This window comes from Daphnia pulicaria, chromosome 4 (genome assembly GCF_021234035.1).
Source record: "Daphnia pulicaria isolate SC F1-1A chromosome 4, SC_F0-13Bv2, whole genome shotgun sequence".
In the NCBI taxonomy this organism is placed as follows: Eukaryota; Metazoa; Arthropoda; class Branchiopoda; order Diplostraca; family Daphniidae; genus Daphnia; species Daphnia pulicaria.
Window position 1 is genome coordinate 10,236,470 of NC_060916.1, and position 20,035 is coordinate 10,256,504.

General features: G+C 41.0%; 3 protein-coding genes and 1 long non-coding RNA gene across 5 annotated transcripts; 3 read left to right on the plus strand and 1 right to left on the minus strand.

Annotated features, from left to right (window-relative positions):
* Positions 1-6,803: 6,803 nt before the first annotated feature.
* Positions 6,804-7,740, plus strand: LOC124335862. Of its 2 annotated transcripts, XM_046789352.1 has the most exons (4): positions 6,804-7,044; positions 7,132-7,214; positions 7,274-7,359; positions 7,486-7,740. In XM_046789352.1, the coding sequence occupies exons 1-4, from the start codon at positions 6,923-6,925 to the stop codon at positions 7,540-7,542; spliced, it is 348 nt and encodes a 115-aa protein (XP_046645308.1). In that variant the 5' UTR covers positions 6,804-6,922; the 3' UTR covers positions 7,543-7,740. The 2 variants fall into 2 exon arrangements, with proteins under 2 accessions (XP_046645308.1, XP_046645307.1); XM_046789351.1 differs by having other exon boundaries at positions 7,274-7,740.
* Positions 7,741-7,889: 149 nt separating this feature from the next.
* On the minus strand, positions 7,890-8,287 carry LOC124337936. Its single transcript, XR_006917583.1, has 3 exons — positions 8,155-8,287; positions 8,022-8,086; positions 7,890-7,965 (listed from the first exon to the last, which is right to left on the minus strand). It is a non-coding gene; the product is annotated as an uncharacterized LOC124337936 (long non-coding RNA).
* An 8,493-nt stretch (positions 8,288-16,780) lies between these two features.
* Positions 16,781-18,346, plus strand: LOC124337686. The gene has a single exon (XM_046791723.1). It carries the CDS (start codon positions 16,781-16,783, stop codon positions 18,344-18,346), a length of 1,566 nt encoding a protein of 521 aa, XP_046647679.1.
* Positions 18,347-18,614: 268 nt separating this feature from the next.
* LOC124337687 lies at positions 18,615-19,445 on the plus strand. The gene has a single exon (XM_046791724.1). The coding sequence runs from the start codon at positions 18,615-18,617 to the stop codon at positions 19,443-19,445; it is 831 nt and encodes a 276-aa protein (XP_046647680.1).
* The last annotated feature ends 590 nt before the right edge of the window (positions 19,446-20,035 follow it).

The window sequence follows — 20,035 nt, forward strand, 5'->3', positions numbered from 1 at the left end:
AGGGTCGCAAGATGAGGGAGAGATTCAGTTCAGTTTCAATTCGTTGCGTTGTTGAAGATTTCATAACAATTTCTGTGTAGTCTCATACTTTTACATATTTTAACCCTTTTTGCGAAGTTACTGTGTATAGTTACTTAAATTTAGCTGGTGAACCGTTGTATTCAAGTAATCGAGTAGCCACAGACATTTGTCTAATAAACCTTGTACTAAAGCTACTGTTTAGTTAAATACATTCACCTTCAGTGTAGTACATCCTATCGCCTGGGTGCAGCTCTCGTTACAATATGTTTGGGAGGTTTGGGAATATCATTAAACTATGGTTGTTTTCTCTTTGGTTTTGTGTTTTACATGGTTTTGGCCTCTGATGTGCGGAATACATTGACAAATTTAAAATTAAAATCTTAGTTTTGCCTTTGTGTTTTGATCTTTGCAGATTTTATCGTTGGTGTGATTTTCAGATTGATTTAGATCAAGCTCATTTGTCCAGAAATTGATTGTTGGCACCAAACTTGGGAAAAAATTTGGTTCTTCCCACGTTGTACCCGAATTGAACTTCAATTTATAAGTGCACGTGTTATGGTAGTATTTCTTCTTCTGTAGCTCGGCTGGGAAATTTGCTGATTGGCGACGCCACGGGTGGCGGCGTATTTCGGTCCGGTTGAGTGGGAGATCGCTTGTTAAATCAAATCTCCATTTTATTTGCCTCCTTCCCTCTACCATTCCTACATGTATCTACGATGCACTTCAGTACCATTTTTTCGAAACTTTGATTTTGGTAAACAGTTATCATCATCTTTAGATTTTATGGGAAGTGTTAAAAAGACAATTCTTTTGTCTTGCGCCCTCTGTGTTTTGCAGATCGTCGAAGATCAACCTGGCATTATATGTGGGACTTTACTTTACGACTTTACGCAGTATGAGACTATACTGCATAATGTCACTTGAGCACACAGATGATATAAACAAGTGAAAGAGGCAATGGCTAGCTATCTTCTTGAAATATTTCAAGCAATTACAATTACAAATCACTTTATTATTAGCCTACCACAAACTTATCATTTTCTTTTGTAGACCTTGAACAGTATTTTAAGAAGCTTGTACTGAAGAAGAAACAATCGCAGAGATGTAAAAAACTCAAATCCGAGTTAGTTTGACCACGGAAATTTGGACGTCATTAATGCAAAAAAATTCTTGGTGTGGCCAGTCATATGGTTGACGAAAATTCCGAGCTAGAAGAATTGATCATCGATGCTGTAAAGTTAAAGGGACCGCATACCAGAGTCAAGCAGGACAGCAACACATTGATAACCTTGAATGCTTATTGTTTTTGGTTGTTGAGGGTACTGGAGAGGACTCCTGGTGGCCAGGGGACGTCTCCAGCTGGCAAGCATTTCCGTGCTCATCATTATTCCAAACCTTATTTTTTGCCTGTTTTTGTCTTATTTGGAGGCTTTTGTTACATCATTTGCCATTGTTGAGTGCTGTGATTCGAAGTTTGTAGAGCTTGGTGTTTTATTTGGTGGTTTATCTGTTCTGGCTTTGTGAGGTTTTTTTTTCTGTTTGGATATGTCTTGTTTGTTGAAGTTGGCGGGCTGCGGAGTTTCTGCTTTCATTTGGAGTGGGGGTTTTGGCTTTGCTTTCGTTGGTGGATATTCTGCTTCTAATTTTGGTGCCTTTTAGGTACTTGATTAGCAGCTTGGTCATCTCATGAGTGGGTTTCGCTGTTGTAGGTTGGATTGAGACCTAGTAAGTAGGGTAATTCATTTTGGGCTTTTGAAGTATCGCCCCGATACTTTCTTTAACTCTTTAAGGTTTCTTGGTGCTGGTGCTCCTGAGCAAGGCATGCCCCCTGGCCCTTCGTTGCAGTCCTTTTATATTGGATTGATGTTGGAGTTACATTTTTCCTGGTGGCAATTTAGTCTGTTGTGGCCAGTCTGTAGCCTGAAGAGACTCTTGACGTGTGGTTATGTCATTTTAGCAGACCGATCTTATTTCTTAGTTGGATATTTGGTTTATAGTTTTCTTTTCTCAATTCTTCTAGAAATTTGGTTTGGAGGTGTAATTTAAGTTGGACACATTGTTAGTTTACTGACAATTTGTTGTGTATCCTATTGGTGGGCTCGTTGCTTGAACTTTCTGTTGCTGCCAGTCTATCTGCTTTTCGTTGCCATCGATCCCGATTCCCGATGTAACTGGGTATCTAATATACTGTTGGTTTTGTGCCTGCGCTTCTTAGGCCTTCAGCTAACTGCAGGATTGAAGGGATAATCTGCTGCATCTCTTTGCCTGGCGAGTTAAGGGCCTGGATGATTGATTTCAAGTGAGTAAAAATAATAAATAATTATTGCACTGATTGGGTCATTGTGCTGTAGCATTGATTCCATGGCTTTGAGGATGTCATGTATTAATGCTGTGGAGATTGAGTAGTTTTTTTCTAGTATGTACTCTTCTTCTATGGAAAAGCTGGAAATGACGACCGCACTGGTTGTCGTGTTATTGATGGATTTAGCAATCCGTCTGTGAAGATCTTGATTAATCTTTCTGGAAGACGATGGGTGATCTCGCAGAATAGTGATCTTGCTGCTGACTCGTTTTGGCATTGCGTGTTTTTTCGATATTGGTAGGTATCCGAAGTTGATGTTTGGTTCTCTCTATGGCAGTGGCTCTTGGAATGGGCTCTTGTAGTCTGGTAGGGTGTTGAAGAGGTCAATGGCTGCAATCCTTGATTAGTCGATGGCGGTTTTCAGTGATGTGGCTGCTTGTCGATTCTTATGATGAATCTTCTTGAGAGCATGTTCTTCGATTCTCAATTGAGGTGAGTCCCATTTCACATTTAGTTATTTGATTGGTGTTGTAAATGGGGATCCTGATATCATTCGAAATATGCAATTTTGAATTATTTCTAATATTTTTGCCGGGTTTTGCTCGAGCATCCATAGAACATGATCCCATACTCTATTCTGCTTCTTACCAGTGCTTGGTACATGATGCAGTGGTTTGTTTTTGTGACATTTTTGCCGTGCTTTGTTTTGGTGAGTATCTTGATTAAGTTTCTGAGCTTGATTGTTTTGCTTATTGTGACTTCTGTTTGTTTTATCCATCGTAGCCCGCTGTCAAAGTGGACGTCAAGGTGTTTTACCTCTTTGGCTTCAGGGTATCAAGTATCTGACAGGAACAGGAGTTGAGCCACTTGATTTCTTCTCTGGCTGGTGAAATGAATTAATACTAATTTTGCTGCTTAGAATTTCATTCTCCATTTTTTTTCTCCATTTGCTTATTTTATTTTAGTTAGGGGATGAATTTCTGTTCTACGCCTCTTCCTTCTTCTGTATGTATGTGGAATTCAATGTGATCTGCAAACATCAGCGTCTGTATGGATTACTGAGGATTGGAAGGTCATTTACCATCACCGAAAACAGGAGGGTTGATCTTTGCGGGACTCCCTGTTTTAGTGGCCATTCTTTGGAGAAATGGCTACCTATCCTTACGCAGTAAGTTCTTTTTCTTAATAGATGGTTGAGACATCCTAGTATTTATCCTGTATCTTCTTTTTTGCTTATCTTGTATAGCATTTTAGTCCTTGAAACAAGGTTGGTTGAAGGCCAATGCTACTTCTAAGAAGCCTGCATATGTGTTCTGTGGCTGGATTTGTTGAAGCCTTCTCTCACGAAATGTTCGACGGCAATGACGTTGTCCATCGTGCCCCTTCCTTTCCTGAATCCGGAGGTGTAGTCCATTCTTTTCAAATGTCCAAGCTAATCTTCTGTTAATTATTTTCTCCTTCACTTTACTCAGGCATGATATCGGAGAAATGGTTCAATACAAGTCTGGATCGTTCGCTGGTTTGGCTTACGGATTAGTATATTGACAGCTATCTTCCAAGTGTTGGATACGTATGGCGATTCTAGTAGGGCGTTGAAGGTGGAGAATGTGGTTTCTGTTTTGTTCTTTAAGGTTTTTGAGCATATTGTTGTAGATGAGATCGCACCCGATTGTCTGCATCTTGATGAGATTGCTCATACCAAAACCTAGTTCTTCAGATCTATTTACGAATTGATGGCTTCTTCGTAGTCTTCTCTGTCGGGTGTTTCTATTGGATAATAATTTAATTGGGTGGAGAAAATTTCCGCTTTTTCTTCCGGTCCGGTTGTGTGGATAGATGGTTGGTACTGTTTTTATTATTGGTGATGAGTTGATGTCTGGTGGTTGGGCGCCGTGGGTTCCTTCTTTCGCGACATCCCATGTTTTGGTCGACGAGATTTTGGGGTTGAGTTCGTCAGGTCAGGGAGGAATTGGGTTCAGGTTCATCTGCATCCATTCCCTCCTCTTCTGCGCTTGGAAGGTTTTCCTCATCAGTCGTACCAGCTTGTCAAATTTGCTGTTTGTTGTATGTTGGCCTCCTTCCAGGCCGCTCAGTGTCCGTTTAATCATGCTGACTAATGTGTTGAGAATCTTCACTTTTTTTCTAGCCCTATTTCGAATAATTTTCATCTCATTCTTCATTGCTTCGATTTTGCCTCTCAGAATCTCTACTTCTGGGTCGGGGTGGTGCTCCTCGTGGTTTGTTTTTTGACATCTCTGTAAGTTTGACCTTTGGTGTCTTGATGGATAGTCTCGTTTTGTTTTTCTGTATTGTTCGTTTTTTCCATCGAATGAAGTAGGGGCATGATGAGGAGATGGCTGGGTGGTTATCTTTGCAGTTGGCACAGTAAAATGGTTCGGTGCAGTTAGTCATGTCGTTGTGGGTAAAGCCACAGTTTGGGCATCTCTGGCTGTAAGCGCAGATTCTTTCTGTGTGACCAATTTTTTACATTTTTTTGCATCTGTAAGTGGTTGTGGCGTGCTTCTCTTGCCGTTCAGTAGTATTTCTTTATGAGGAGGGCCTTTAAACTCTAAGGCGACAGTGGTGGAGTGTGATTTGACAGGACCTTTTAAGATGGGGAATCTTTGTACTTGTCTTACCTTGTAACCATTTTTTGCGTGGGCTAGCCTTATTTCTTCGTTGGTATCTCCTGTGAGATTCTGTCGTACGACCTCTCGCTGATAGGTTTGCCTTTTCGGTAGTAAGCAAGTGATTTGTATGGTACCATTTAAGACCGATGTTATTGTGAGACGATGCTTCTGCTGAAGGATCGAAATTGGCCGAATGAATGTGTCGCCGCTTGCTGCCAAAGTGACTCCTCATTTGGCGAGTAACTTAGCTCGATTTCTAATTATTGTATGATTTCACTTATTTCTTTGCTTTTCTCTACTTGAAGGGATCTCCATCGTCGAGCTAAATGAATACTGGGATTTACAGCGAATCTTCAATATAATCGTACTTACTCACTAGATAGCACCACCTGAACACGATGTTGAAGGAAGGCAGGTTAAAGATATAACCAGAAAAGAGCAATAAGTGATTTTCCACATGTAGATCATGTGAGAAGATTTTCCATATGTTGGTCATATGAGAGAAAAAGAGATTTTCCACACTTGAAGTAAATGGCGAAATTCAACATTCTCTTTCCTTTTTCTGTAGACCTGAACGCGTTGGCAAGTTGTCAAGGCGGTAGCAACTGGAGCCTGGGAAAAGAAGAACATCTCTGCAATGAGGATCATCTATTCATCCATTCAAGGGGGGAAGTCAAGATCTCCTGTCACATTGCCCAATAGATGTGAAGCCGAATAGAAATTGCATGTACCGAAATATCCGATGAAATTGCTGCGGTACTATGGAGCAAGTTTATGGATCCATGTTCCGACAAGGACAAAGTGTCATGGAGTTCATGACTGAAGAGAAGCAGACAGTCTCTAGGCCAAGAGAAATTGAAGCAATTGTTATCGCAGATGACCAAATTATTACTCAAGTACTGATGTCTATTCCACCTAGCCTAAAGCTGAACTTTGGAATTCCAGGAGACAGTACTCCGGCACAATAAAGAAAACACGAGAAATCTGACTTGAATTGTGAAGATGGAAAAGAATATTAAGAAGAGTAAAGAAGAGAATTTATGCAATGCTCTAATGAGCCTGAAAGAAACTGACAATAAATAAGGAACATGTGAAGAACAAGCGTTTTTGGTTCGTGACAACAAGAGAAGAAGAGGAAATGAAGAAAATAGAAAGTGCTGGGATAGTGGAAACGAATCTCATGTCAGACCAAGAATTCAGATATTCAAGCGTCGCATCGAAAAAAAAAGAGAAGAAGACGATCGAGATAATAAGAGAAGAAGATATACAGTACTTACACAAAGTTTGGAAACACGGCGAGTGTTTCCGCGCTTCTAACACGGCGGCTTACGGCCAAAGTGTCTCCCTTTTTTACGCGATAACTCACGTTTGAGTTATCGCAAAGCAAATTTTAAAAAATCATCTTAGTTAGGAAAGAATTTCCTTTCACCATGATTTTTTTGTAGATTTTAGGGAATTGAAGTTAATCCGCAAAAGACTAGATATAAAGTTTGGAAACATCTGCGCTCTCGCCATATGTTTCCAAGCTAAACTGTATGCTAGTTAAAAGATCATAATAAATTGAAATTAATCAATTTTTACTTGAAACTTTTACCAACGGTAGACGACATAGTCTTATACATAGTGTGACATAGTCGTCTACATTTGGACAAAGTTTCAAATTTTTTAAATGGAACTCTTATTTTTCCCGATTAAAAAAAACAATTCCGATCAATCTTTCGTGGCGGGGGGACGAAATCCTTGCCTGAGGGAAGAATGGATGAGAAAAGCAATAGGGGAAGAAAGGGGGGACAGAAGTTCCAATGATGGAAGCTAGTGGCGCTGGCGATACCAGGAATTTTTCGCGAACGTCATTGCAGAAGATTCTCAAGCTTCATTCTCTAAGTTTGGTTCTTGATTGTGACGATCTCTTCTTTTTAAAATTCCTTTTCAAATTAAAAATCATTGCTGATTGTGGAATCTAAGCAAAATGTTTCCAGTAGTTCTAAAATCTAGTGACAAAAGTGATCGCGTGCTGTTTGCCAAAGAAAACCTAAACGTTAGGAGCGAGGATTGGCTCGAAGCCATTGCTTGTGACGAATTGAATTTATGGTATGTTGTTTATGCTCTATGGTGTAATTTATATATGTTTCTTGGTTGAAACTCTTTTTCACTTATTATTTGTTTTCTGTTACATAGTTACAATGAAAATGGTATACCTAAGTGGAGTGTTCACTTTGGGGGATGGGCACCAGTCAACTCAATTACCTTAAAGACATGGAGTAATTTTTTATTTTAAACTATTAGAGACATTTTATTAACTAAATTTTTATCGTAATAGGCTGTCTAAGCAAAAGTGGATGCATCATTGAAGAAATTAAGGGAAAGTTTGATTCATCAACTTACGAGCAGTTACTTGACAAACATGTTAGTGACATAGCTTGTGATATTCAGCCCCGATTTTTCCTACAAGATAATTTCCCAGTTCATTTAGCTCCTCGTATTGATCATTGGTTTTCTAAAAACAAATCATTCATTCTTCTTCGCTTACAGAAAAAAATTCCCCTGATCTCATGCCACTTTGCCTGTTGCATGAAGTGTGAAGTCTGAACTAAACAAGCAAGAAGTTGTCTTTTCACTGAAGTTTTCGATTGATTTGAACCGATGTTTACAATCAGTATGTCAATCCCACGTTGAAAGTTTACTTCTTGAAATACCAACCACCCTGAAGTATATTGTTGAACACAATGAAGAGTTAAGAAAGATGTGAAGTTTCAGTAAATAAAAATGAAACTTTAATTTCAGTTACACGATGTTGTTCGTTTTATTGATTTAATTGTTTATAATTCAAAATGACTTAGAAACGTGTGTGCCCGCCCTTAGCTGCAATCACTGCAAGGCATCGATCTTTCACAGAGAAAACATATTTTTTAAGGGTTTTACGTGTTATGCTATGCCAGCACTTTTGTAGGTGTTCAAAGAAATTTTTTAAGTTAGTATACATATCCTTCGTACAGATGTGTCAAGATGATCCTAAAAATAAAACTGGGTAAATGAAACTGTCTTCCACTTTTGTTTGTATAGTATACCCAAATTTTCTCGAAGGGGTTTAAATCGGGACTTTGTGGTGGCCAGATCATGTTTTTAATGGTGCCTACGGGATGCAGAGAACAGCAAACGATATTTAGTTATTGAAATAACACTAAAAAGAAAAAAAAATACCGTCTTTTTCCTTGTTGCCAAGATAACGCATAACTCTCTTTTCTTTATGTTTGGGATCGTTACCTTGTTGAAGAACGAAACCTTTTCCCAGCAAACGTACGCCATCCGGGAGGACATTGTGTTGTAGAATACTTTTATATGCTGATGAATCCATTTCCCCAACAATTAACTTGAGTCGAGTCACCCCGCGTACGCAAATGCCACCCCAAACCATTACACTACCACCACCGTGCTTCACGGTTGGTGTTCAACAATAATTTTTGAAAAGTTCATTTGTAAACCTCCGAACGTAATGTCTTCTTTTATTCCCGAAGAATTCAAATTTACTTTCATCGGTAAATAGCACTCTACTCCATTGCTTTTCCGACCAATCGACTTGCGCTTTAGCGAAAGCCAATCTTTTTTTATGTTCATCGACCTTAGCAGAGGTTTTTTGGCAGCAACTCTCCCATTTAATGCATTTTTTGCAAGTGCTTTGTGATAACAGTTTTGCAGACTTTTTCTTCTTTCTTTCTGCCACAATTAAACTCCTCGTGAAGAACAGGAAGTGTTTTAAAACGGTTTCGTTTAGCCAAAAGCACCACGTAGCGCCGGTCTTTTTCAGTCATTACACTAGGCCAGCCTGATCTTGGCCGATCTTCTAATGAATTGGTTTCACAATAGCGATCTAAATTCTTTTTTACGCAACTAACACTGCAACCAACACTGGCACCTATTTCAAGCATTGACATGGCCGTACTTCTTCTCAATAAAATTATTTTAGTCCTATCTTCAATACTAAGTTCTCTTCTGTTTCCCATTTATGCACTGAAAAACAAAATGTTTCTACCCAAATGCACAATTGAAAGATGTCTGAAGTCTCCGAGACTGAAAACTGAAGTGGCATTTCCTTTATTAACTATTACAAAATAGGTTTTAACAAATTTTTGACATTAGTTTTGGGCTGAAAAATATTTAAATTTGATTTGGTCACCCTTCCCCCAAAAAACAAAACCACAGAAATGAATCGCCAGCGCCACTAGCTTTCATCATTGGAACTTCTGTCCCCCCTTTCTTCCCCTTTTGTTTTTCTCTTCCATTCTTCCCTCAGGCAAGGATTTCGTCCCCCCGCCTGAAAGATTGATCGGAATTGTTTTTTTTTAATCGGGAAAAATGAGTTCCATTTAAAAAATTTGAAACTTTGTCCAAATGTAGACGACTATGTCGTCTACCGTTGGTAAAAGTTTCAAGTAAAAATTGATTAATTTTAATTTATTATGATTTTTTAACTAGCATACAGTTTAGCTTGGAAACATATGGCGAGAGCGCCGATGTTTCCAAACTTTATATCTAGTCTTTTGCGGATCAACTTCAATTCCCTAAAATCTACAAAAAATCATGGTGAAAGGAAATTCTTTCCTCACCAAGATGATTTTTTTAAATTTTCTTTGCAATAACTCAAACGTGAGTCATCGCGTAAAAAAGGGAGACACTTTGGCCGTAAGCCGCCGTGTTAGAAGCGCGGAAACACTCGCCGTGTTTCCAAAGTTTGTGTAGGTACTGTATAGGGTACCAAAAATGTTTTCATCGCTGTATCTGCAATGTAAAAGCAATTCAGTTCTTTAGCTTCTTGTATAATTTGAACGGTGCACTTTTATTTGCTTAAACCTTGCTTGAAATCTTGTGATAATTACAGAGAATAAAGCTCTTTTGCTTATTTTATGCAAATTTTCCGGAAGTATACCGTAAGTAAGGGATAGCACCTTAACCATTGATCTGTCGACAAAAATAACAAAATATTCGTGATATTCATCAAATTTGGGGTCAATTTGGTGTAATTTAAACTAAATCCAGAATTTGGTCAAAATCGAGATTTTTCTGAGGCATAGAGTTGTATTTTCACGACTGCGTGAGAAAGTCATATCATTAACAGAAGGAGATACAGTACTGGTCCACTTATAGAACCGGCCTGTGCGCGGTTCTATAACCGGGTGGTTCGATATGCGAGCACTTGATCCCATCGCCATCTACCTTCGATTTTGTCCATACGTAAAAGCTTATTGAGTAAAAGTAACATCAAGTAACATCAAGTTATTCAATGTGCCGTGGGTGGCGCTGAAACACGGCAGAGCCATTTCGGTTCTATATTCGGAATGGTTCTATGATCGGGCGGTTCTATAAGTGGACCAGCACTGTAGAGACATCGATGGCGTGGTGTAGAAAGCAAAGATGAAATACAAAAGTAACACCAAGTGGACAATACAAGATGGACCGGAACACGACACAACAAAAAATATGCCAATGAAAATTAAAGATTTAAAGGACAAGTAGAAGAAAAGTGAGGTCGACGTTCAAGTTAATCACGAAATGAGAGAGGAGATAGCCAGGAGAAAGGAAATTATGGGGCAGGAGAGGAGGTCATCTTTTACATGATTGATGCCACGAATATGGCGGTTGATGATGGAGACTGAACCCTGGATGGCCATCAGACGGCACTTTCTTAGAAGACGACGCAAAGAAGTAGGAAGAATCTCAAGGGAGGCAGCTACAACGTTGTTTGATGGCAGCCACGAGCCCAAGGCACCGATGACGAATGGCCGGGTCAGACTAAGGCAGCTATATTTCTCAATTTTCCTGGAATGTCAAGCATTGAGAGACTCAGGAGCAATAAAATGTGATTTTTAGGTCAATGATAATAGGGGAAAGGTCGAGGTGGACGGCTGGATGGTAGCTGTCCGGCCGGGACTGGTGCCACACGTGACCTCGCTGGAGTTTAAGGGCCGAAGGAAGGGTTGAAAACCACCGTTGGAAGCGGCGGAACTGTTGAAGGTCGACATAAAGCTACTGGAAACGACTGAACAACTTGGCCGTTTAAAGCAAGGGCGTGTGGACCTGGTGGATGCCAAGACTAGAGAGGACTAGTAGAGAAGACAAGAAGACTAGTAGAGGCCAGACCAGGGCGATAACCACGAACAGTAGACGAGAGCACAGCAGCACCACCTTGCTGACCAACAAATCAAGATTAATGTCACGGCGCATTCGACGAAAAGCTTTCCTGTCTGCCAACCAAATGACAAAGGAGTCCGTTTCGCTGAAAAAAGGTTTGACGGTTCCTGGCAATCATAAGCCGGAGATGAATGCTCTGACGCGTTGACCTACAATGAGTGCTTAATCAGGAATATCTTGACCGCCGCAATGATTAAAACTAGAAGTGGCCTGACCACGTAGCAGTTGATCGTGAACAAATTCGGCGGGCACAAATTGTGGAACTAGCCGATTCTGCAAAAAGGCAAGCTGCCACGAAAGTTGTGTCCTTGCAACAGCACTGCCGGAGACGGTAGCTTGGACGGTATTGGGGTGAACCGAATCACCACCAAAACTTCCCACAGAGACCGGCAATCAGCAAACATTTTCAAGAGCGTTTTAGACTGTATGGATTTGGTGTTCCGACAGTCCATTAGACTTGGCGTAGGTTAGGCTGGACGTAACGGGCCGAATGGCGCGGCACTCATCAAATTGTAAAACTCAGCGCAGTCGAACTGGGAGCCGTTGTCCGACATTATAACTTCCAGAACGCCTTTTTCACTTAAAACACACTCCGTTTCGGCGATGACGGACGAAGATCACACAGAAGAAGACAAACAAAAGTAGTAGACTACCAACCTCAGTTAAGTGGTGGCGTACTGGTAAGAACGGCTGAACGGCGATGTCCTGGAAGAAGGTCTCAGCCATCCAGGAAGAAGGGCTTCTTTGAGAAGACATAGAATTGGATCTGCAGTTGTTGCTGCAGAAAACTTGACACGACTGGAGTCATGGTAAATGACAAGGTCAAGTACGGGCTGTACCTGCTCCTCACAGTCTTGAGTGACGTCATTGGTGAAAAGGCGGGACGACGATGCCCGACTAAGTATGTGGGCAATAAATAGCTCCCTGTCCGGCTTGTAGAAGAGCTTGAAGTCAAATCTTTGAAGCTGTAGGCGCATCCGCCAGATTCTAGGTAAACAAGAAGCAATGGACTTGTCCAGGAGGCCCACGAACGGCTTGTGATTAGTCTAAACCACCATCATTGACCCTTCAAGGTTTACCTTGTTCAAGTTTACCCAAATGGTCGACGTGACGATTGAAAAAGGATCTTTTGTAACACTGTCTACTACTATAACTTCATCGTCTCCTCTTCCCACCTCTCCATTTCCCGAATATACAACGAGTATTTCTAGTGGAAAACCGTCATTATCTGCATGGTCAATGAACCCATGTTCCGATTAGGCAAACATCGTTCCCCAAATTACTGACGAGTATTCCGAGTGAGAAACTGGTAAATACTTATTATTAGAAGAAACACACTGCTCACAACCCATCAATCGCAATTATAAGGAACCATCTGTTTTTACGACAGAAACTGCTGAATCGGATTCAACAATAACAACTTATTGGTTCTCAGTCCAGAACCATTAGAGTGATGTCTACTTTAGCAAAATCACATAAACAACCTCAGATGCAATAACAAAATATCACATTTATGAGGCCGCTTACACGAATTGTTTTCCTTTTTTCCGTTCTCTTATTTCTTTTAAAATTTAAAAATTCTATTTTTTTGAATTTTTATTTATTTTTCACCCATTTTTCTCAATGTAAAAGTTTGACCTATTAGGTTTTACTTAGAATAGGTATATTATGTTGCTTCCTTGTAGCGTTCATGTAATGTGTGGTGTCCCCATTTATCGTTTTATATTCTCCATGTTTAATAATAAAGCTGTCTGCAGTTTCTTCCTATTTCTTGAAGCATACTAATTCATACGTTTATCATACAAAGACTGGCTTTCAGCCAAGGATTGAAGGGTTGACCCTGTTCATTCCACCTATAGGCTCAGAAAAAACACAACACATTATTACGGCAATTTCCCTGCTTTTCCTGTTCCAATGAGAAATAGTTTTCCAGTTATTGTTAATTTGTAGATCTTCAATGATCTGATTTTCTATTAAATTCACGAATTAATTCATAAATCAAATATAATCTTGTGCAACAGAATGCAATATATGTTGTATTAAATTGCTGAGCATGTTAAATTGCAGAGCATATCTAATTGCTGAGCATATGTTTATGTTACCAAACCTTACATAATTTTTGAAACTCAATCAATTTGATTCAAAATATCCAGCGATGTTTCTTGAAATGGCCTTCCCAAGAAAGAAATAGAAGATGCTGTATATTTTTTGGATCTGGTAGTAAGAAGCTTCTGCGTGATTGGAAAGATTTGACGAATAAGTGTACAGAAAGGTTTGCCAGATTGGATCGAGTTTCTTGATAAGTAAGTGTGCAAAGCAGGTTTTTCATTTTAAAAAGAGCTCTAGAGAATTCTTGTCTCCACTGCATCCGCATCATCTAAGTCTGTGAAATTTTGAATCTTCAAAAATAGAGAGATCGAAACCTAATCGAAACCCAACTCATTTGTTTAAACCTGTTTTTTTCTTTTTTTGTTAAATGACAGAGTAAAAACAAAAAGTAAAGGTGAGAAAAATCACAATATCACATGTATCAGCTGTTGTTAAGAATCTTGATATACTAAGAACAGTTGTTCTACTTACACGCAATACATTCATTTCCGTAGAAGATACGATACGTACAATACAATACAGATCGAAATACCACTTTGATCGACATTCTCTATTCACTTATGCTTTTTCCACGCCGAAGGGCTTCGCTCCAAATTCGGGTGAACCTAAAAAGTCTCTTGACCACTCTACACTAAAATAAGTGGCATAATAGATTTAGCTCATACATTTTCTCTGTTGGATCCGACTGGGATATCTGAGACTGATACTCCAGGTTTTTTGCGGAGAATGGTGATAACAATTACCTTCACCTTCGGGATTTCACATGGTTGGAATAAGTTTACGGTTATGTTGCTGTAGGAACTCGCCTCAAAAGTTGACGGTTATGTTGTTGTAGCAACTCGCCACGAAAGATAAAGTGATTTCTTCTTCTCAATCCAGTTTACCGAAGTTTTCTTAATCTAAAAAAAAGTATATGCCTTGATTTTTTCATTTTCATACATTTTTTGTCTTGATATCCTTCTGGCCAGTCCTGAGAAACCGAGAATGATATTTCTTTTCTAGTCGAGTGATGGAGACTGGTGTCTCAATTCCTTCTGTCTGTATATTTCATTTCGTCTGCGATAAATAAGTGTTTAGAAAATAAAGCATTTTGTCACAAGAGACGCACGACAAGTAAAGTCGGGTATGAATTGGATACTGCTGCTAGCTGAAACGCTGTTGCAGGGGTTGACATGAGCAGTTTTGTTTAGGAGCTTCTGTCAGTGGGTGGGAAAACTCCAGGGTCGGTGGGTGATGAAATGGCTGATGATTTGGCGGCAATACATCTCTGTAATACTGCTGTACATTTATAGAGCGCTGCTTCACTTCAATGTTGGAGGATATTGAGAAATATGTTTTCCACGTTGTCCTTCTCCCTGCACCATTCTGCTTCGTCAGCTTCTTTTTACTTTAAAGAAGAAGAAGCCACTGCTGGCGGTTTAAGTTCGATGACCTTCTTGGTGACTTCGACATCTTCCCATATTGGAATTATGACTTACTTGGGACTTCATACTCTGCTGGACTACATCTTCCACGTTTAATTCTTGTATTTTTGGGAAGAATTCTCTGAAAGATTCGTAGAACCCCAGTGCTGTTGGAAGTAAAAAATTACCAACATTCACTGCCAAAATTCAAAAGCCCAAGAACTAGATCGTCGTTACATGATTCCAATTCTTAGAGATTTGGAAATAGTCTGTATTACAGACGTGTTCCAAATTTTTTCAGAACTATTTTGCCTTTTGAAGCCGAAAATGACATCATAACAGGAGAAAGAAAATCAGGGAAAAACAACCTTGTCTAAAATTTGAAATACTGCAACCCTTTACTAGAAGTTACCTCAAGAGACGAGAGGGTGGGCTCAGGAGTGGGTTAAGTGGCGGCTAATGATGCTACGGAAGCCCGGTAAACCCAAAACTTTAAAGTCCATTCACTCAGAGATGCGGTAATTTGCACAAACTTGACGAGTTCTATTGAATGGCATTAAGATTAGATTGGAGTTTTCGTGTCACTGTAGGCTACTGCCCAAAAATCCTTTAAATTTGATGACATTGTAAATTATTTATTTTTCCCTTATAGACTGCACACATTTTGAAACATCCGCCTAGGTTTCTGCAACAATTTTTAATTATCTTAATTATTACCTTAATTGGTCGTGACAGGCTTTCATGGCAAAAGTCTTTTTTTCCGTGAGTTGGTAAAGGGCGAGAAAAGTTAAATGCAATCGAAGGAATAAATAAATGCTATTCGGTATTAGTCCGGGATCAATTATATACTTACTATCGAATTTACCACCGGAAAAAAAGGATAGTACTGTATGGAAGTCGTCGTACAGAGAGAGGTTTTCCTCCACGGGGTTTTACGGAATAAGGGTTTTCATTTGTGACTTCATTGGAAGAAATAAATAATATTATACCAATTTTTTCACGCAATTTTTTTCGATGTCGAAGCAAAATCCAACTTTTTAAGATGTTTGAAGATGTTTGGTTAGCTTTGACTTAGGAGGGCAAGTGAATCACGAAATGGCAAGTCTGATGACTTTGAATGGCAGGGTTTACGAGTAATTCATTCCTGGAATTGGCGTGATTCGGAAATCATAACAGTTTATGAGAAGAAATTTCATAAATTTTATTATTAGCAAACGGATTGTTGCAGGGGCTGGTGCAAGTACTTCTCTCTCCGAAACGGAGTGGGGGAGGTTTTACTCTTACATAAACTTCCCATCAACTTTGAAGATTGGCGTTAATATGTGAACGGACAAAGTTAAAAAAATTGTCATTTATGTAGTTGCTTCCATTGACTGATGCGTAAAGCTACTTTTGCTAGAGCCAATTCGCAGGTTTAAGACTGCCAACGATGCATTTTTTACTGAAGCCAAACTGAACTGAATCTGTGTGGAATTTGCAGAAAAAGATGACTCTCAAACAGTTTTCGTTCTTTAACGGGCGTGTCGAAAATTTTGTAACTCGAACTGAACCATTTAATCTAGAGGCATATTGTATTTAATTGGAAAATATCCCCTGTTCGTCATCACCTTCACCTCCTTCTTCATCTGGTGGCGCCACTTCTGGCTGCACCTCTTCACAGTCTCTGCTTTTAGTCACAGTTTTTAAAGTTTTTCTTCATCTTTCGTTTTTGTGTTTGTGTGGACTTGACTGAACTTGTTGTCGTGCATTCGCTGAACCAAGTTTCATTTTTTTTGTGTGCTGTGTGAGTTGTTCTATGTGTGAAAGTCTTTCTCCCTGTAGCTGCCATGTCCATTGTTTACAGTCGGTCTGAGATACTTGCTTGTCGCCCGCGGCAATGCCCTAAGTTATCTCTATCTCTTCACAGCTATCGACTTCTTCGGCTTCGTTGTCTCCTGACTCGACTTCGTACGTCTCGTTCAAGGAAACGTAAGCGTCGAGTTGGCACTCGGTTCTGTCTGATCAATACTGGCTCTGTAGTCAACAAACTCGAGTCGTTCACCACCGTTTTCAGTGATCATTCTCCTGATGTCGTTGCACTTACGGAAACCTGGCTCACTCATGTCAATGGGGACCAGATTCTTTCAACGATGGTTCCTGGTGGATTTTCGTTCATCCAAATGCCTCGACCTAGCTCCCGGCGCGGTGGTGGCGTCGCTGTCGTCTTCAAGTCAACTATTGCTGCCACTCTTGTTGCCGACTCGCAAGCTTACGATTCGTTTGAGTACATGGACGTTCGTCTCAAGTTTGGCACTCGAACCCTACGCCTGTTAGTTGTCTACCGTCCACCGAAGCGCTCGGAAAGTGATTTCCTCCGCGATTTCTCCTGTGTTCTAGAGATACTTTTAGTTACCCGCGATGACGTGCTGATTGTTGGCGATTTCAATCTTCACGTTGATGACGAACACGACCAGTATGGTCGTTCATTCATGTCTCTCATTGACTCATGTGGTCTGCAACAGCACGTTGTTGGCCCCACCCATGAGCGTAGTGCCACGCACAAGCGCCACACTCTTGATCTCGTCCTGTCTCGTCAGCGCAATCATCTCGTCTCCAAAGTGTGTGTCGGTCCCCGCGTTATCAGCGATCACCATCCAGTGTGGTGTGTGCTCGACCTTCATCCTCCTCGGTGGCTCACCAAGAAGCTCCTGACTCGCTCGCTGAAATCTATCGATTGCGATAAATTTGCAACTGCGATCGCCAACCTGCCTCTTCTCTCTGCGCCTTCCGACAACCTCGACGGACTTGTTGAGCAATACAACAATGGTTTACGTGCAGTGCTTGATCTTCATGCTCCTGTCCGGACCCGAACTGTAACTCTTCGGCCTGTCAACCGCTGGATGACGACTGAGATTCTCGATACTAAGACGAAGCTTCGTCATTTTGAGCGCTGTTGGCGTTCTCGGCAACTAGCGATTGATTTTGAAATTTTCCAGACTCATCTGCTCGCCTACTCTGAGATGTTCAAGGCTGCTCGAACTCTTTTTTTCTCCAACGAAGTCCGTCAGTGTCGAGGTGACCTGCGCGCATTATATCGTCTCGTCGGCGACCTCATGGGTTCAACGACCAAGCCATCACTTCCCACTCGCTCGAGTGACCAAGAAGTTGCAGACGACCTGAACCAGTTTTTCTGCTCCAAGGTCTCTGCTCTCACATCGCGCTTTCACTCCGACACTGATTCTCCTCGCTGCTCACCGCGACCAGCTACCAGCTCCTTCGTCTCCACTCATGGATACGACATGCAGTTAATCCGCTTTGTCCCGGTTTTGAGTGACGATGTTACCAAACTCATCAACTCTTCCAAAACGACGTCTTGCAGCCTTGATCCTCTTCCCACACAACTGGTGAAAAAATTTGTCCACCTTCTCGCCGGTCCGATTTCTCTCATCATCAACTTATCCATCACTACTGGCTGCTTTCCTTCCACCTTAAAGCATGCCGTCATCACACCCCTCATCAAGAAGCCTGGACTCGACCCTGAGGATCTCGCCAACCATCGAGCGATTGCTGGACTCTCCTTTCTTTCGAAGTTGATTGAACGTGTAGTCCACCGCCAACAAATTACTCCACTGAGACTGCGCTTCTTGGACTCTACAATGACCTTCTCTGCACTGTCGATGCCGGCCAGGCCACTGCCGTCTGCTTCCTTGATCTGACAGCTGCCTTTGATACTATCGATCACACCATTCTACTCGACTCTCTTTCAACTCGTTGTGGCGTTGCTGCTGATGCCCTACTCTGGTTTGCATCTTACCTTTTCGGTCGCACCCAGTGTGTTCGTGTTGGTGACTGCTTCTCCTCGAGTGTTCCAGTTCCTTATGGTGTTCTTCAATGGTGCAATCCTTTTTATTCTTCTGGTTTCTGCCCTTCCCGAACAAACCGCAACCGATGGCGTCATTATTGATCAGTATTCTGATGACACAAATGGCTGAATCACATTCCAACTACACTCTAAAACCAACCACTCTGACCAACGGGCTGCTATCGCAAACCTTAGTCACTGGACTTGGCGCACGGATCGATGGCTTTTTGATCAACTTCCTCAACCTTTCTAAGTGTCTTTTCTTCTACGCCGTCTCACCTCATCAAGACCACAAACGTGCCCCTCTACCGTTGAAAATGGGCTCCGGCATTCTTCAACCGTCTGCTGAAGTCAAACACCTTGGCGTCACTTTTTATTCTCATCTTTCGATGTCCTCCCACATTCGCAATATTTGTCGGTCCTCTTTCTTTCACTTGTGGCGTATTGGCAAAGTTCGGCGCTTTCTTGATCCTCTTACTACTAAGTGCCTTGTTCAGTCTCTTGTCCTCTCTCGAATTGACTATGCCTGTTCTCTCTTCGCTGGTCTTCCTAGCACTTTGCTCTCTAAGCTGCAGCGCGTGATAAATGCTTCCGCTCGTCTCATTCTTCGTGTGAGGAAGAGAGAAAGCATTCGTTCCCATCTGCCCTTCCTTAATTGGCTCTGTGTCAACGACAGAATCACTTTTCGTATTGCCACCCTGACCTATCGCTGTTTAAATGGCTCCGCACCTACTTACCTGACTCGTCTAATCATACCTCTTGAAAACTCACACAGCCTACGCTCATCTTCATCTACTCTACTTCGCGTTCCTCGCACTCGCCATGTCAATCTTGGTGATCGATCTTTTGCAAAGGTCGCTCCTTCCATCTGGAACCGACTCCCTCTTGCTGTTCGTAATGCCACCACACTCCCCAAGTTTCGTTCTATTTTATTCAAGCACCTTTTCGACTGATGTGTCTTATGCTTTTTCTGTGACTTTTAGCCTGACTGTACTTTCCGCGTCATTAGAACTTTATTTTGATAATGCGCGTTATAAATAAATCAAATCAAATCAAATCAAACACACACTGTTAAATCCCCGCCCTTTGGATTTCCATAAAAAATTTAATGTTTTTTTTATATTTAGGACAAAATGTCTTCCTCACCGTCTCCAATCCCAATCCATAACTGGAGCTTGGAATGCTTCTTTTACTTTGGTGCGGTTTGGATGTCTCACAGGATCATATCCAGTGTCTGCAACTATATCTGAAAATAAAATTTTTTGAAACACGAACCGGTGAAAATCTGGCTTCTGAGCCAGTCGTGGAACCAGCACAGCCAGTAGAATAAGCAGCAAATTCCCCCCACTGTAAATCCATGGGACATCGAAGAAAGATTACCTTTCTAAATACTTCATTACAAAATTAAACACGCTTCAGCATAACGAGCACGTTACACCGAAGCCCTAGTTAGTCGGGTATCCGAAACTCTGAAAGACGAAAATCGAGACTTTATCGGAATTCCGCAGTGTCGAATTTTGACCGAACGTTTTGAAAAAAAGTC

Excerpts from the sequence above, each read along its gene's own strand:
- LOC124337686 (XM_046791723.1), top strand. The coding sequence starts at position 16,781 with ATGGTTCCTGGTGGATTTTCGTTCATCCAAATGCCTCGACCTAGCTCC.
- LOC124337687 (XM_046791724.1), top strand. The coding sequence starts at position 18,615 with ATGGCTGAATCACATTCCAACTACACTCTAAAACCAACCACTCTGACC.
- LOC124335862 (XM_046789351.1), top strand. The coding sequence starts at position 6,923 with ATGTTTCCAGTAGTTCTAAAATCTAGTGACAAAAGTGATCGCGTGCTG. Across the intron at positions 7,045-7,131 it reads TGTGACGAATTGAATTTATG|TTACAATGAAAATGGTATAC; the intron begins GTATGTTGTTTA and ends TCTGTTACATAG. Across the intron at positions 7,215-7,273 it reads AATTACCTTAAAGACATGGA|GCTGTCTAAGCAAAAGTGGA; the intron begins GTAATTTTTTAT and ends TTATCGTAATAG.